The 16,245-nt window shown below is 42.3% G+C and overlaps 1 protein-coding gene across 1 annotated transcript in view; it reads right to left on the reverse strand.

Annotated features, from left to right (window-relative positions):
* The window catches only part of LOC143768575 (G-protein coupled receptor family C group 5 member C-like), a 30,074-nt gene that overhangs the window by 1,470 nt on the left and 12,359 nt on the right, over window positions 1-16,245 (reverse strand). Inside the window, exons 2-3 of the mRNA XM_077257215.1 lie at window positions 5,550-6,615; window positions 1,213-1,277 (exon numbers count right to left, since the gene is read on the reverse strand). Of these exons, the coding sequence (XP_077113330.1) occupies window positions 1,213-1,277; window positions 5,550-6,603 (1,119 nt within the window). The 5' untranslated portion in view covers window positions 6,604-6,615. The remainder of the gene's footprint in view (window positions 1-1,212; window positions 1,278-5,549; window positions 6,616-16,245) is intronic.

Here is a 16,245-nt window from a genome sequence, read left to right on the forward strand (position 1 = left end):
AGAGCTCACAGTGTGTGTGCTGTCAGGATTCCCTGGCGCCGGGAGCAGGCGATCACGTGACTGCGAGTATGTGGTTACATGACAACTAGACTTGCGTGGCCTCACTCAATACAAGTGAATCTGAGAGAGGCCGGACATGTCTAGTTGGAATGTGGCCGGGAGTATGCAAATCTCATACTTGCAGTCACATGACCACATGCTCCCTGCCCTGGAGAATTCTGACAGTGTACACTGCATGCTGTGTAGTTTCACAAGTCTGCAGTCACATAGAGCTATGTCAGCTAATTCACGATGCCTGAACCACTGCAGCATGAATCAGAAATAAACTCTGAAATTTAAAAAAAATGTTTTACTCCGAAGTGTAAAAACAAATGCTTGAAAGACTTCCTTTTCATTTCATCGTAGAACCTCATTACTTTTCATATGTTCAAAGTTTTGAACTTTTTTTTCCCACTTCCATTTTGGAAAAATGCCTTGAGGAAAAAAAAAAGGAAGTGCGTGTCATTTCTGTGAAGTGACTCCGGATGAAATCCGCTCCAAACTGAGCACTGTCCAATCAGAAGGCTGCAAAAAAAAAGGTTTCCAAAACTCTTCAGGAAACACAAAACTCCTCTAAAAATTTCACAAAGAAAGAAAGTTTCCGATGATGTTTCTATTTGAAAAACCTATTCCGACTCAAGGAACTCCGTCTGCACATAGCCTTAGAGTGTGGTCACACTTCTTAAGGAGTTTTTGGACCAGAAACTTAAAGGAAACACTCCAAATCCTCCTCCCAAACTGAAAATACCTGCCATGCGTGCTGAGCATAAGGCCTGCCCAAGAGATTTAGCTCCTCATTTACATTAGGAAATTGCTGCTCACTTTTGCTAATCCTTCATTGTTATCACACCATTACACATTTTTTTTCTGTTACCTATGTGTGAAGATTTCCCAACATCGGTCGGGTATAGGAAAGATGACCCTTGCTTTGGAGACCTCATAAATGGACACAAGCTGGTACGACCCGAGATCACACCTGTAAATCACTGCCTGTCATTACCAGCAGGTGGCGATGATCTATTACTTTCAGGCCAAATACTATCACAGCTGATTTGCTTGGATGTGAGATATTTAGGGCATTTTGTTTCCATCTTTAGAAAAATCATTAGTGAAAATCAAGGAAGAAATAAAAAATAAGATTTATACTGTCATTATTTTGTAGGTAAAACTTACCCCAGGGTGCAGATTTAGCGTGGGATAGAGTCCAGTATAATTACTGTATGGAGAAACTGGTTTGTCTAGTTGAGAAACAAAGAAAAATTACTTTAGTATCTTACATTGTCATTAGGCAATAAGGAAGAGAAATGCGCCATATGTCTTACAAATGTACCATTACGTAACTATGCATGTAAATCGGTGTATGGCCCAGAATAATGGGGAAGGCTTCTTAAAGAGAGAGATCAGAGTGACGGAATTGATGTCCTCATCATCTTCTTTGGGCATTAATGTAACTAAATCTATTTAGATTGTCTTCCTTAACTCATTTGCATCTGGATGAGTCGTTGCATATCCCCACTGAGGAGTTGGCTTTTTATTAGACAGTATTACGATACATGTATAATATCTTAAAGGGTATCTGTCAGCAGATGTTTGCGATATAATCAATGTCGTAGGGGCAGAGACGCTGATTCCAATGATGTGTCACTTAGTTTACTGGGTGCAGCAGTTTTAATAGAATCACAGTTTTCTCTGCTGCATAACCCCGCCCACATCACTGATTGGCTGCTCTTCGTGTATTCTGTAGAAAGCTGCTAATCGGTGGAGAGGGGGTGTGGTTGGACTAGGACACATGAGACACATAGTCCTATAGTGATAATCTCCTGCTGATAAAACACTGATTTTATTGAAACAGCAGAATATAGCCCAATACTTGGGTCACAGCCCTTATATTATGCTGCTCTCAGATTATATAGCAAAAATCTGCAGACAGATTCCCTTTTATGCTTCACCATAACAAATATACCTCTGAGCAGAGCAGTTATCAGGAGGCTGTCATGTTTTCTCAAACATTAATAAAAAAAGCTAATTTTTAATAATAATAATAATAATTAATAGGGGTAATATAGCTATTAATAATTATACTTTTTTACTAATCATTATTTATTTAGCATGAAAATATTCACATCATTATCAAATGCAGGGGTTGCAAGTGGCACAGAACTACGATTTATAAAATTAAGATATTAGATTATGTCCTAACACCCTAACTGGCAATTTTTCCTACAGGTTCTACATTTTTGCAAATCAGTTTTCTATGCTTCTCATGATCCTTTAGAAATCCAGAATATTTGATATTCAGGTATCTATCAGATCCCATTAGTGCCCTCTGTTTGTCCTCTTGCTTTGTTCTGCTCCGATCGGAGTTCCTTTCCTCTTGATTCCGAGATGACCACACCGGTGGCATGGGAGGTGCAGTAGAAAGTCAAAACCATGCCTCCCCTGCTTTTCCTTTGCTTTGGGATAGGAAAGGCAGGGGATGTGTGGTTTAGGGTTACCACTGCACTCCCCATGGCTCTGCGGAGGACGTCTTAGAAGCAGGAGGACGTCTTAGAAGCAGGAGGAATGGAACAGCAGAGGAGGCAAACAAAGGCCACCAGCTTTGGTGACTGTACATGAGAAATGCATAGTCACTTTTCATCCCGGGGCGAGGAGGGCCACTTTAGGCATCATTGACCTGTAAACTAGTAGATGATTGTGCCCTAATCAAATAAACAACTACCGTACTTGTTAGGTAATTTTATGTATTTAAACTAAATAATTGCTTTCCTGTATCACGATTTTAAGTAAATTTGTATAATCTTAGAATACTTCTTTACCATGAAATATGCACAATTGCTAGAGGTTAGTAAAAAGATGTACAAGACCCTGGTTCAGTGGCCACATCGGTAGTCCACACCTGCCAAAACAGAGCCCTGAATATCTCTTCCTATCTACCGGCATCCCTGGTGCCTCTTCTGATTCGGAAATCTGGCATCATACGGGCTTCACCGCAATGGACCTCCTAAACAGTAGACGATGAAGTTATCAGGGCTGTAGTCTGGTGGCCATGGACTGCCAACGGGGCCACTTGACCAGGGTCATGAGATTCTTATTGCTCAGCTAATAATTGCATTCTTAGACTTTTTTGTTTTGACCTATAATAAGCAGAGACTCCTCAAACGCCATAGGAAATATTTTTTTTTTTAGACATAAAAGTAATAGTAGTATTATTTCAGAACCTTCAATTAGTAAATTACAGAATACATGAGGACAATAATATGTTTAATATAATTATTAGCAGATGCAAATAATTTATAAGAAAGGATCCGGAGAACCCTCCAGAGGAGGCATAGTCCTTCATTTATGTGCTAAGTATAGAGCCCTGTCTACTGGGGAACCATATGGAAGAAATAAAGCCGTCCACAGGCATGTTAGCTGGTTGCTCTATGTCTTCCATGTTTTTTCCATAGCAAAGAGTAAAGACAAGCCTGATGAACATAAGATCTGACACGTTAATATTTCATGTGTATGGGCAGCTTGCAAAAGATAACGCTGGTCAGTTTTACACAGGTGGATATCTGACCATTATGAGCACCGATCTTCGATTTATCAAATTGTTCAGTGCTTTTTTAATGCCCTCATACATGGACTGAAGCATAATGTATGGGAGAGCTTGTCAATACAATTCCTTAGTCCCCATAACGTTTGTAGATTTTTGGCAGAAAAGCACTCTTTTACAGCAACAATGAGAGTGAAGTCAAATCGGATCAAGATCGGAACACAGTTTAAGGACTGGCCGGCTGCTTTCCCGACCCGAGCATAACAGCTTCATGTATTTCTACGCAGCTGTCACACTCGGCTCCGGGAACCCGCCAGCCACAGTCCATTGTAGCATAGCTGGGAAGGACAGGGTTAAATCTCTGCTCTGCAGTGTCTTGTTTAGATACACCTGTAGGGTTTTACTAAGAACCAGGAAGTAGCTTCATGGATTATCAGTCTCCTGAGGTAGTATCAGTCTGCTTGATGTTGAACAGAGTTGTGTGCTACTGGTGAGTGACCAGCAAAAATGTGAGCTGTAACTGAGAGAGAGACATGCTGGGGTTTCTCTCTGAATGGAGACTAAGCAGTCTGTGAGAGTGGAAGATACAGCCTGTTCAGTGTGAACTGTGCCCAGAGTTGAACACTTCTGGTGGGATTGTGCCTCTTTTATGTATGAAGTCCATTCTGGGAGAAAGCACTGTAATCTGACTGCGCCCTTAGGCTGCATGTGATCAGCTGTGGAATAGGCATTTTGCTGATTGCTGCCATATTCTGTACAGATGTTCTTATAGCCTATTATCTGTCCTGTGTATAAAGCCCTTAATGTTGGGTTGTTGCACTTTGAAACATATTTTTAGTAAAGTAATTTTGGCAACTTTAGTCACAATTAATGGCCTTTTGCATTTGCATAGATCACTAGTGCATGTATCAGGGGCCTTTAGCCACTAGTAACCCCACAATGAGCAGAATAAAGGGGCACAGATCTCCTTTCCTGAACAATCTAGTATATTGATTTTGCTTTCTATCCCATGTCAATGTTTGTCCATATAGGATTAACAAATATGCTGTCCATATAGGATTCTGAGGACCTTTTGCACACCTACTGATGTATCTTTCATTTCCCCTTGTATTTGCTCTCAGGCACGTACCCCATTTTGGGCACTAGTTTTCTAAATGTTTTTAGATGTTTTTAATGTTGTTTTCCTGTGTTATACCTCAATAAAGCTGTGCCTTTTGCACAAATTCCTGCTGTCTGGTGATCCCCATGTTATATGACCTTTGCTTTTTCTTTTGTTCTTTGCATTTCCATATTCTTAGGTCAGGGTTGGATCCCATTGCTAAATATTCCGTGGTGCCCCCATACCTTTATATTTCCATGTCAATGTTTGCCCATTGTCTAGGCAGCGTGCACTGTTATGGACAAGGCTTTACTTTGGATTTTAAATAATAGTAAATCAAAAATATCTAATGTGGCCCATGACAAATAATATTAGTGATTATAGTTTACTCATAAAATCACAACGGCATATCAGGATCATTTTGTGAAAAGAGAATTCAAACCATATTGAAGTAAATCTGTCACTAATTTTTTGCCACCTAATCTGAGAGCAGCATGATTTACAGAGAGAGACCCTGATTCCTGTGATGTATCACTTACTGAGCTACTTGCTGTAGTTTTCATAAAATCACAGTTTTAGTAGTAAATCTGCCGCCATGTAGGTCAACCATGCCCCCACCAGTTATTGGCAGCTTTCTGGCTATGCACAGTGTTCACGGAAAGCAGCCAATCAGTGCTGTGGGTGGGGCTATACAAAGCTCAGCATTCAGAGAACTGCGAGATCTGCACAGAGAAAACAGAGATTTTAGCAAAACTGCAGCAAGCAGTAAAGTAAGTGAGAATTTTTTGGAATCAGTGTCTTTAACCCTATATTATGATTCACTTAGATGGGATAGCAAAAACCTAGTGACAGCTTCTCTTTAAGTAAACTCACCTTGTTCATGCCTAGAGCTGACAGGCTCATCTAGGTTATCCATTGAAAATGCTCTGTTTTCCATGACTAAGGACTGTGGGATGTCAGAATGTCTCTTCAGTATGTTAAGGGCATCGTCGTCGTATTTGTATCCAGATCTTGTCATTTCCAATATCTGTGGGATCATATAAAACAAGACAAAAACCCAAGCATTGGATGCTAAAGCAATAGCTAGCACTGGGTCATCCCACGAGGGGCGCTCCAGCCTCTCATTGCCATAGAGATACATTATAATCCATGCCACCCAGATGAGAAGTGAGAAGAATGCTGTCAGTACAATGTGTCTTCCATAACGTTTCCATTGTAAGTAGTGTCCACAGAGAACCGGACAAGGGATGACCAATGATGCAACGATGAGGAACATGACATAGACCAATGCCGTCACAAAATCTTCATTGGTTATGTTACACGGATGTCCAGAAGACTCAGTATCCAGGAGCGTTTGACGCACATTAGTGATGAGCAGCCATTCCACATTAATGACCGCCTCTACCAAGAAAAGTCCGATTGCTAGTAGGAACACCAGGCACCCACCTGGACCTCTGTTCTGAAGCGCTAGGTAGTTAAGCCTGACTGAATGGGCAACTAGACAGGCAAAGCACTGGGCAAATAAAACCCCAAACAAAAACCTTCGGACTATGCAGACTGTGGAATTGGGGGCAATCAGAAATGCGAAAACTAGAGAAAATAAGCCAAGGACTCCGATCAGAAACAGAAAGTTTAGGGCCAAGGTGCCCTTACGTACATCCTGAGAGACTGAAGGGGCAAGTGCCACAAAAATGAATCCTAAAACTAGTGTACAAAGAATGCCTAAGGAGGTGACTGCTTCAAGCACAATACCCCAGGCAGCAGTAAGGTCACAAAGAGCAAAGTACATAGACTTCACATCCTGACCACAGCCAGCTGGTAGCACGGAAGCGTTGGGTGGGTTTGATGGCAGACTTGAGTTATCCGCCAATCCTTCCTTCAGATATGATGCCAAGCAGAAAACGAGCAGGTAATGTATGTACTCCATCTCCTTGTATTTCTGAAAGAAGAACAGAAGGAAAATAAGTTATTCCACTATGTTAGGACTTACATGTATACAGGAACTGTAGGTCCTCGCGTAAGAGTAGGTTTGACTCCTCTCCATTCCTGATCCTATTCTAAGCTTCACAGTGTTCTTACAGTATGAGTTTCCTCCCAAATTCCTATTAACAGGCTAATACTATTATATGATAACTAATTAAAACACAAATAATTGACCCAAAGATGATAGATTCTCAGAAATAATTTGGAATTCTTGACTTGTTTTTTCCCAAAGCGAGGACAGTTGTATATATAAGGTTTACTCTGCTCTCTACCATCCCCCATAGTTCACCCTTCTGTGACCACTAAGGTCAAGAGAAATTGGTGCATTTTCTTTCTACAAATTCCTTCGTTTCAGACCACATCACTGCATGGCAATAATGGATTAGTCAGGATTGGAATATACAGGATTCTCTTCAGTCTAATTCACTTACTGGCTGAAATGTCTCTACTCATAGCAATAGTTGAGTTCTGCCCAGTCAGTAGACTTATTCTGCGGTCAATATTTTATTTCCTGTTGAGGTTATACTGTTTACACATAATTTACATTAAAGTGGTTCTTCACCACTATATAATATAATCTTAATATTCCAGTGTAATGCAAAAAAAATATTCAGCTCCTGGCATTAACACCCGGTGAGGGCATCAACATCTGGTATGGGGCATCACATCAGCTTTCACATTCCAGCCAAGAAGGCTTCGTACATTTCAGCCAGAATGTAAAGGCTGCAGCCGACCAATAGCAGTATCCTAGATCGGCATGTCTGAACTAAGCCGTAAATCAGTGTCAGTGTACCTGACTGCTGGGGTCAGCAGCTGCAGTACATGGGTTCTGCTTAGGAGTAGTAACTGGTGGCTACCTGCCTCACAAGCCTGACCTCACCACTAGAGGCTCCAGTGAACACCAAGGTAGCTGCTTACTTACACCCCTTTCTGGGTAGGCTCAGCCCTGTGGCACAGTAGGTCCACAAATACACATGTGCCACGGTTGGGCACAACAGTTTGCTTGGCCCTACCATGGCCGCAACAGCACTCAATGCCGTAGGCAGCAAAATAACCCAACAACATCTTTGAACCACCACCATATTTGACTGTAGGTACTGTGTTCTTGTCTTTGTAGGCCTCATTCTGTTTTCGGTAAACAGTCGAATAATGTAACCACCATATTTGACTGTAGGTACTGTGTTCTTGTCTTTGTAGGCCTCATTCTGTTTTCGGTAAACAGTCGAATAATGTAACCACCATATTTGACTGTAGGTACTGTGTTCTTGTCTTTGTAGGCCTCATTCTGTTTTCGGTAAACAGTCGAATAATGTGTTTTACAAAAAAGCACTATATTGGTCTCATCTGTGCACAAGACATTTTCCCAGAAGGATTTAGGCTCACTCACGTACATTTTGGCAAACTGCAGTCTAGCTTTTTTGTGTCCCTGTGTCAGCAGTGGGGTCCTGCTGGGTCTATAGCATTTCATTTCATTCAAATGTTGGCAGATAGTTCGCACTGACACTGTTGCACCCTCAGCCTGCCGAACAGTTTAAATTTCTTTGGACCTTGATTGGGGCTGCTTATCCATCATCCAGACTATCCTGTGTTGCAACCTTTCATCAATTTTCTTCTGATGTTCACGTCCAGGGAGATTATCCACAGTGCCATGGGCTGTAAACCTCTTGATTATTTTGCACACCATGGACAAAAGAGCATCACGATCTCTGGAGATGGACTTGTAATAGGAGTTTGTTGATATTTTTTCAACAATTTTGGTTCTCAAGTCCTCCGACCATTTTCTTCTCTTTCTGTTCTCCATGCTTAGTGTGGCACACACAGACACATAATGCAAAGACTGAGTCAACTTCTCCCCTTTTTATCTGGTTTCAGGTGTGATTTTCATATTGTCCACACCTGTTACTTGCTACAGGTAAACTTGAATGAGCATCCCTTGCTTGAAACAAGTTGTATGCCCACAATTTTGGAAAAGTGTCATCAATATTATGCGGCCCATTTTTGCGTTTTGATGTGAAATTATGTCTAAATTGCCTTTTTTCTCCGTTTTTTTTGTATTGTTCCAATAAACCCAAAGAAAGTAAACATGTATAACAAAACGTGTAATTGCAATAATTTTCTGAGAGAAATACCTAATTTTCTGGAACAATTTCAAGGGTGCCAATACTTTTGTCCATGACTGTATCAGCCAAATTTACAGTGGAGATCGGCAATAAAAAGAAAGTATTAATATGCTCAAATGACCTCTAAAAGGCCTTTTAAGACCTTTTGGGGCACATAGAGTGTAAAATAAATGAAGAAAAATGCCACTAATTTAAATTGCTATATAAAAAGAATTTTGAGAAAGGGGAACACAATTTTAAAATATGTTTTTTAGCCGTCCTTTGTGGTCGTAAAAATAAATGTGAAAATAGACATAGATATATTTCCTAATTTTCTTTACATTTTCCCACAATATCATAAAAAAATCTAAAATATAAAAGTTACATGAAAATTAAGCCCCATGTATAACGAAAAAACAGAGGCAAAAATTAGTTGATTATCTGAACGAGAATATTTTTTTTGAGCTGTTAAAAGAACATGTGTGATAAAACATAAAATTGTGCCGTATCAGGAACGGGTGAAAATGGCCCGGTCTACATCTGGTTAACTTTTATTAATCAAAACCACTTTATAAAAAGCAAAAAAACAAAATGGATGAAAAACCTTTCAGATCGTTTTAACATTTTAACACAATTTTCAGGCTTTTTTAACGAAATACCATATTTAGGATTGTCTGCTACTTGGACAACCCCTTCTGAATTGCTATGTTTCCTCCCGGTAATATAATAACACACTCACCTTCGGAGCCGATGCCATTCCATTTGTGTCTGCACTGGCTCTCCTGGGGTTCGCATGACATTGTTATATCCCTCAATCCTTGCAGCTAAACAGGGCAGGAGAGAGGTCAAATGGCCTCAGGGATCATGTGACATAATGTCATGCAATCCCCAGGAGAGCCAGTGCCAACACTGCTAGAATGGCACCGGCACTGGAGGGGAGTATGTGTTATTGTTTTACTGGGGGGATTGAGGAGGGGTTGTCCAAGTAGTGGACAACCCCTTTAATTGTAAAATACAGGTTTTTATTAGTGATGAGCGAGTATGCTCGTTACTCAAGTTTCTCCAAGCATGCTCAGGTGATCTCTGAGTATTTTGGCGTGCTCGGAGATTTAGTTTGTCGACACAGCTGTATGATTTGCGGCTGCTAGACAGCTTCAGTGTATGTGGGGGTTGCCTATTTGTTAGAGAATCCCCACATGTATTCAGGCTGTCTAGCAGCCGCAAATCATGCAGCTGCGTCGACATCAACCAAATCTCCGAGCACACCGAAGTTCTCGGAGACCACCCGAGCATTCTCTGAGAAGCTCGAGTAACAAGCACACTCACTCATCACTAGTTCTTAAGGTTATAGAGAAACACAGTTTTCCTAAACAAATTGTGTTTTTTGTTGCTTTTTGTTAATCCTTTTTTATATATTTTTAACTTATTTAAAATATATTTAATTCCAATGTATTCCCATGCCAAACTATTACATTGATGTACACTGTGACAGATACCGCTGACACCAGATTATCGTGAAATAGAAGACTAGTGTTGTGGCTTTTTTTATTTACCAACATATTTCTAAATTTCATGCACGTTTTGCACTAAATATGCCGCAGTTTTTCTGCAATATCATAAGTTTTCAATCCATTTCTTCAGATATAAAAGAGAGTATTGTGATACAATTATTGAAGTCCTATGGGTGACCAGCGAGTCTGTTGTCAGTCTTTCCTTCTTGCTTTCCAGTTGACACAAAAGTAAATCTGAGAACATTAAAGTATATTCCGTCATCATCACTTGACTAGATAATCAATATTTTTTTGAGAACTAGAGATTATAATGAATTCTCTCTAACGTCTTGAATGATTCCCGCTGGGAATAACAAAGGATGAATATTTTATAAAGTTCCGTTAAACTGACATATTTCCCAGGGAAGTGCGACAAACTAATTAAATGGCAATCTGATTAGACAAATTAGCAAGGTTTCTTTATAAGGCCTCAGAATGTGTACAGAGTCACAGTCACAACTTTCTCTGCCCCCTCCTGACACTAATCTAACCTCTTTCATCCATTACCATTCTGGTATCAGTCACTGGAAAAGTTGTAAAGATATTGTCAAACCTTATGTAATGGTGATGTAATATCTGTAAGGGTAGGTTCACACGGGCATATAAAGAATCATTTAGAGTTTTGTCCAGAAAATGTTTTTTTCTCACTTCTCCATATGCAGTCCTTTTTTTTTTTTTTTTCTTCGTTTACGGCAGTAGCTACTAATCATTGACAAGACCATTTGTAGTTTCCCATTAGTGATGAGCGCAGGTGCTCGTTACTTGAGTTTGCCCAGGGTGCTCAGGTATGCACCGAGTGTTGCGAGAGCTCGAGTGACTTGTTCAAGTCTCCTTGGCCATATGTTTCTCTGCTGTTAGGCTACTTTCACACTTCCGTCGGTACGGGGCCGTCGCAAACCGTCGGCCCGAAGGACGTTGTGCAAAATTTAGCACAACATGGGCAGCGGATGCAGTTTTACAACGCATCCGCTGCCCATTGTGATGAGCAGGGAGGAGGGGGCGGTGTTTCGGCCGCGCATGCGCGGTCGAAAATGGCGGACCCGTCGCACAAAAAAAGTTACATGGAACTTTTTTTCTGCGTCGCAGCTGCCAAAACACGACGCATCCGTTGCACGACGGATGCGACGTGTGGCCATACGTCGCTAATGCAAGTCTATGGAGAAAAAACGCATCCTGCGGGCAACTTTGCAGGATGCGTTTTATCTCCAAAACGACGCATTGCGACGTATGGCATAAGACGGAAGTGTGAAAGTAGCCTATGATAGTCACAAAACATACGGAGGTTGCCCGTGTATGTCAGGTAATCCCCGCATGTTTTGTGGCTTTCTAAGGCCGGCGTCACACTAGAGAGTTTTACGGACGTATGCGAGGCGCAAAAACAACGCATTGCACACGGACCAATGATTCTGTATATTTGGCGTATATTACGCATCCGTATTTTACGGGCGTAGAAAATCGCAGCATACTGCGTTTGTCAGCGTATTGCGCAAAAAAATCCGCCAATGAAAGTCTATGGGTGCGCAAAAAATACGGATTACACACGGACCACAAGTGTGACTTGTGTAAAATACGCAAGAGTACAGCAGGTGACAGGAAATGTCCCAAGCCCTCAATCAGGAAGCTCAGACATGCAAATTAGCTGAAAAAGCCAGACAGACATCCCGGAAGTCTGCCGCACACCTCCACGGAGTCTCCTGCATCATGGCCAATATTATTAATGTCGAAATGCTGCTGGTCCTGGTGCAAGAGAGGCCAGAAATTTGGGATCAGAGAGATGCCCATTATTCCAATCGGGCCAGAAAAGAGGCGGCATGAAGAAGCATATGTGGGATCCTTTTCCCAGAATATGAGCAGCGGCCACGTGAGGTCCAGAGGCAGATAAGTAAGTATACTCATGATTCTCTATGAATAATATTGCCAACTGCATTACCTACATGAATTTTGGCCTTTTGTTATTTTCATTAATATTAATCTCATTTATTTATATAGCACCATTAATTACATGGTGCTGGATATGAGAAAGGGGTTACGTACAGAGTTTTATAGATATCATTTACCGTATTTTCCGGCGTATAAGACGACTGGGCGTATAAGACGACCCCCCAACTTTACCAGTTAAAATATAAAATCTTCTTAAAAGTCGGGGGTCTTCTTATACACCCTATGTCGTCTTATAGGGCCGGTGAATATGTGCCTTCTGGGGGGGGGGGGGGGAGTGATCCTGATGACGAGGGGGCGTCTCACAGGAAAGTGAGTATCCCCCATTACCTTATCGTAGCGGTGCAGCGTGGGGGTCTCAGTGCTGGGAGTGGCGGCGGCGGCTGCTGTGCTCTGGTGCGGCGGCTGCTGTGCTCTGGTGCGGCGGCTGCTGTGCTCTGGTGCGGCGGCTGCTGTGCTCTGGTGCGGCGGCTCCTCTTCTGTGTGGGGCCTCTGTGCTGTGCGGTGGCGGTGGCGGCGGCATATCTTTATCCAGTTGGGGCTCCTCCGGCATCTCCTTAGCCCTGGAGGCCCCGCCGCAACTCCATGAGTGCAATGCAGCGGCCATTTTCCCGGAGGCAGCTCAATAGGTGCGATGCGGTGGCCTCCGGGAAAATGGCCGCTGCTCAGATTCAGATCTCGTCCCGAAATCTCGGGACACGAGATCTGAATCTGAGCAGCGGCCATTTTCCCGGAGGCCACCACATTGCACCGATGGAGTTGCGGCGGGGCCTCCAGGGCTAAGGAGATGCCGGAGGAGCCCCAACTGGATAAAGATACGCCGCTGCCGCCGCCACCTCACAGCACAGAGGCCCCACACAGAAGAGGAGCCGCCGCACCAGAACACAGCAGCTGCCGCCGCTCCCAGCACTGACACCCCCACGCTGCACCGCTAGGATAAGGTAATGGGGATTACTCACTTTCCTGTGAGACGCCCCCTCGTCATCAGGATCACTCCCCCTCCCCACCCACCATATACACCGGCGTACAAGTCGATTCCCGGCGTATAAGATGACCCCCGACTTTTAAGAAGATTTTCGGGGGTTAAAAAGTCGTCTTATACGCCGGAAAATACGGTACATTAAACAAATTTACAATGACAGAATGGTACAGAGGGGAGAGGACCCTGTCCTTATGGCTTGAAATTCTATGTATTTTCCATTATATCGTATTGTGCTGTTTGTGTTTACAATATTTATGTTGATGATATTTGTTAAGAAATGCAGGTTACTAGGCCACATTAAAATCTGTAATATCACTGACTCATTGTGGTACCACTGTGCACAATGGCCTTATACATTATTTTATTCTCTTTCACTGCAAGATGTTATGAGACGATGGCGCAGCATAAGGGACCAATATAGGAGGGAAAGGCAGCAGCGGGCCAGGAGTGGGGCAGCAGCACCTTCCAAAAATATGTTTATTGTGACCAACTCTCCTTTTTAGATCCCAGTATGGATCTGAGACCGTAAGCAAAAACATAAATAAAAATTACACATGTTTTATAAAGGTAAAATTTAAATTTTTAATTAATTATTCTCATACTTTACAAACAGAACACAGTCAAACCTCACTGAGAGGGAGACCGGCTCAGACTCAGAGGCCCTGATAGATCCGGTTGGGGAAGGAGAAGAGGTGGCTGGCCCATCTTCACATCCTTCCAGTGACATCCCTCCTGCAACATCTTCAGTTGGACCACAAGATCCGGCAACAACTGGCCAAGAAACTGCACCACCACATCAACGAAGTCAGGATGATCCAGGAAACAGTAGCAGCCCAACTGTTCCACTGGAGTCATCCCCACAGCCTGCTGTCATTTCCCACCATGGCCGCAGAAGGAGATAGCTGCAAGAAACTCACAGGAATGTGGACATTGGGGTCCTTAATTATTTGGCCAGGGCTGCACAAGATGATGGTGAGGAGGCCTATTCGAGGAGCCTGGCCCAGTACCTCCGTCCCATACCCCGTGAGATGAGGCTACGTGTGAGAGGGTGTTTTCAAATACTTATTGATGCATGTAGCCCACCAAATGAACCCTATGAATTATTTGAGTTCATTGAGAGGTGGCAGCTGTCAGCACGTAACGTCCTGCGCCTTCCATCATCTCAACAGGTGCATGCTCACCAAGTATTTGAAGCACCCCTCCACGTGTGCCTACACCTCTACCCGTTACCATCCAAAACCCACCAAGGCCAGCACATTACCATATGCCATCATACCATCAACCTTCCCAATATGGCCACTTGTCCAGATCCAGTGCTGGAGGCTGGTCCCAACCTGGTTTTGGACGACATGGCCATATTGGGGGGGTTATGATGCAAGGCCTTATTTTCAACCTCATGAGGGCCATACTCAAAACCCTTATTATAGCCAATACACAACTGGCCAATATGAGCAAGGGCATCATTTTCAGCAGGGACAGACATCATACACACAGGATGATGGACAATTGGCACAACAGAGGCCACCTGACCAGGACCCTGAGCTTCCGCCATCACCTCCACCAACTTACAGAAATCTGTAATGAGAATTGTTTTATGAGGAATCTTTTTTATTTTTGGTTCTAAACATGTTTTTGTTTGACTCCGCTGTGATAGCACTTTGTTATATTTAACTAACAAAATGGGTTATGTCATGTTTTATGAAAAAGAAAAACCATATGATATTAATATGGTGTTTAAAAACAAAAAAAGGCTTTTGCTATAATAAAAAAATATAGACAAAAGTCAATTTCTGTTTGTTGGACAAATAATTACAACATCATACTCAATTACTCGGTTTATAAACATCTGTTACAAAAGTCAATGAAACACACATAGTTAAGTAATTTAAGTAATTTATACATTTTTTCAGAAAATATATATAGATATATATGAAAAAATTACAACAAAGAAACAATATTATCTTGCCAAGGAGCAGCTCCCTGAGGAGAAACAAAATAATTTGTAAAAATATCCCTAACTTTTATGCCAGAAAGGGGACGCCGCGGAGGAAGGACTTGTGTTGTAGGCCTACCCACATTGGCCAACATGCCTTCAACACTGTCAGCTGAGGAGCACTCATGAATTCTTGTGAAGTTGTGTAGAACAACACCAGCTTTTATGACTTCATTGACATTTGCCTCACCCAGCTGAATGGCAGACTGGAGAACACACCATTTGGATGCCATAATGCCAAAGGCGCACTCCACCAGTTGCCGCGCCCGTGAAAGTCTAACATTAAAGACACGCCGCCGGTGGTCAAGGTTGCGCCGGGGATAAGGCCTCATGACATGCCTGTTCAATTGGAAGGCCTCATCTGCCACAAGTACATATGGGACTGCTTCAGCATTGGAGCCTGGGAGTTGTCGTGGTGGTGGGAGGTCCAACAGGTTTTCACGTAGCCGCCAACCCATAATGGACGCATTGAAGACTCTAGAGTCTCCAGTTCGCCCATAGGCCCTAATATCTACAATTATAAACCTGTAGTTACTGTCAACTACAGCTAACAGAGCTACAGAGAAAAACTGCTTATAATTATAGAATTGGGTGCCCGAGTTTGGCGGCTTCGCACCCTGATATGTTTCCCATCCAGGGCTCCAATACAGTGCGGAAATTGACAACAGTCAGAAAATCCACGGGCTATTTTCAGCCAATCCTCCATTTTGGGCTCCGGCATCACAAGTTCATGTAGTTTGTCCCATATTTGAACACATGTATTACGCACAATGCCTGAAATAGTGGACTGTGCTGTGAGAAATTCAAGATGTAGTCCCGCATAAGATAATCCAGTTGACAGGAATCTGAAAGTAAAATAAAAATTTAAAAATTAGTTATGTTACAATGCTTTCAAAAAACCCTAGTAAACCAAAGTAATATGAGGATCAAAAAAGGCAGGAGACCAGTGTACCTTCCTAAATTTACACTGGATAATAATATTTAACATTTAATACATATTTGTATATGATTTATAAAAAATGTA

Source organism: Ranitomeya variabilis, chromosome 4 (genome assembly GCF_051348905.1).
Source record: "Ranitomeya variabilis isolate aRanVar5 chromosome 4, aRanVar5.hap1, whole genome shotgun sequence".
Taxonomy (NCBI): Eukaryota; Metazoa; Chordata; class Amphibia; order Anura; family Dendrobatidae; genus Ranitomeya; species Ranitomeya variabilis.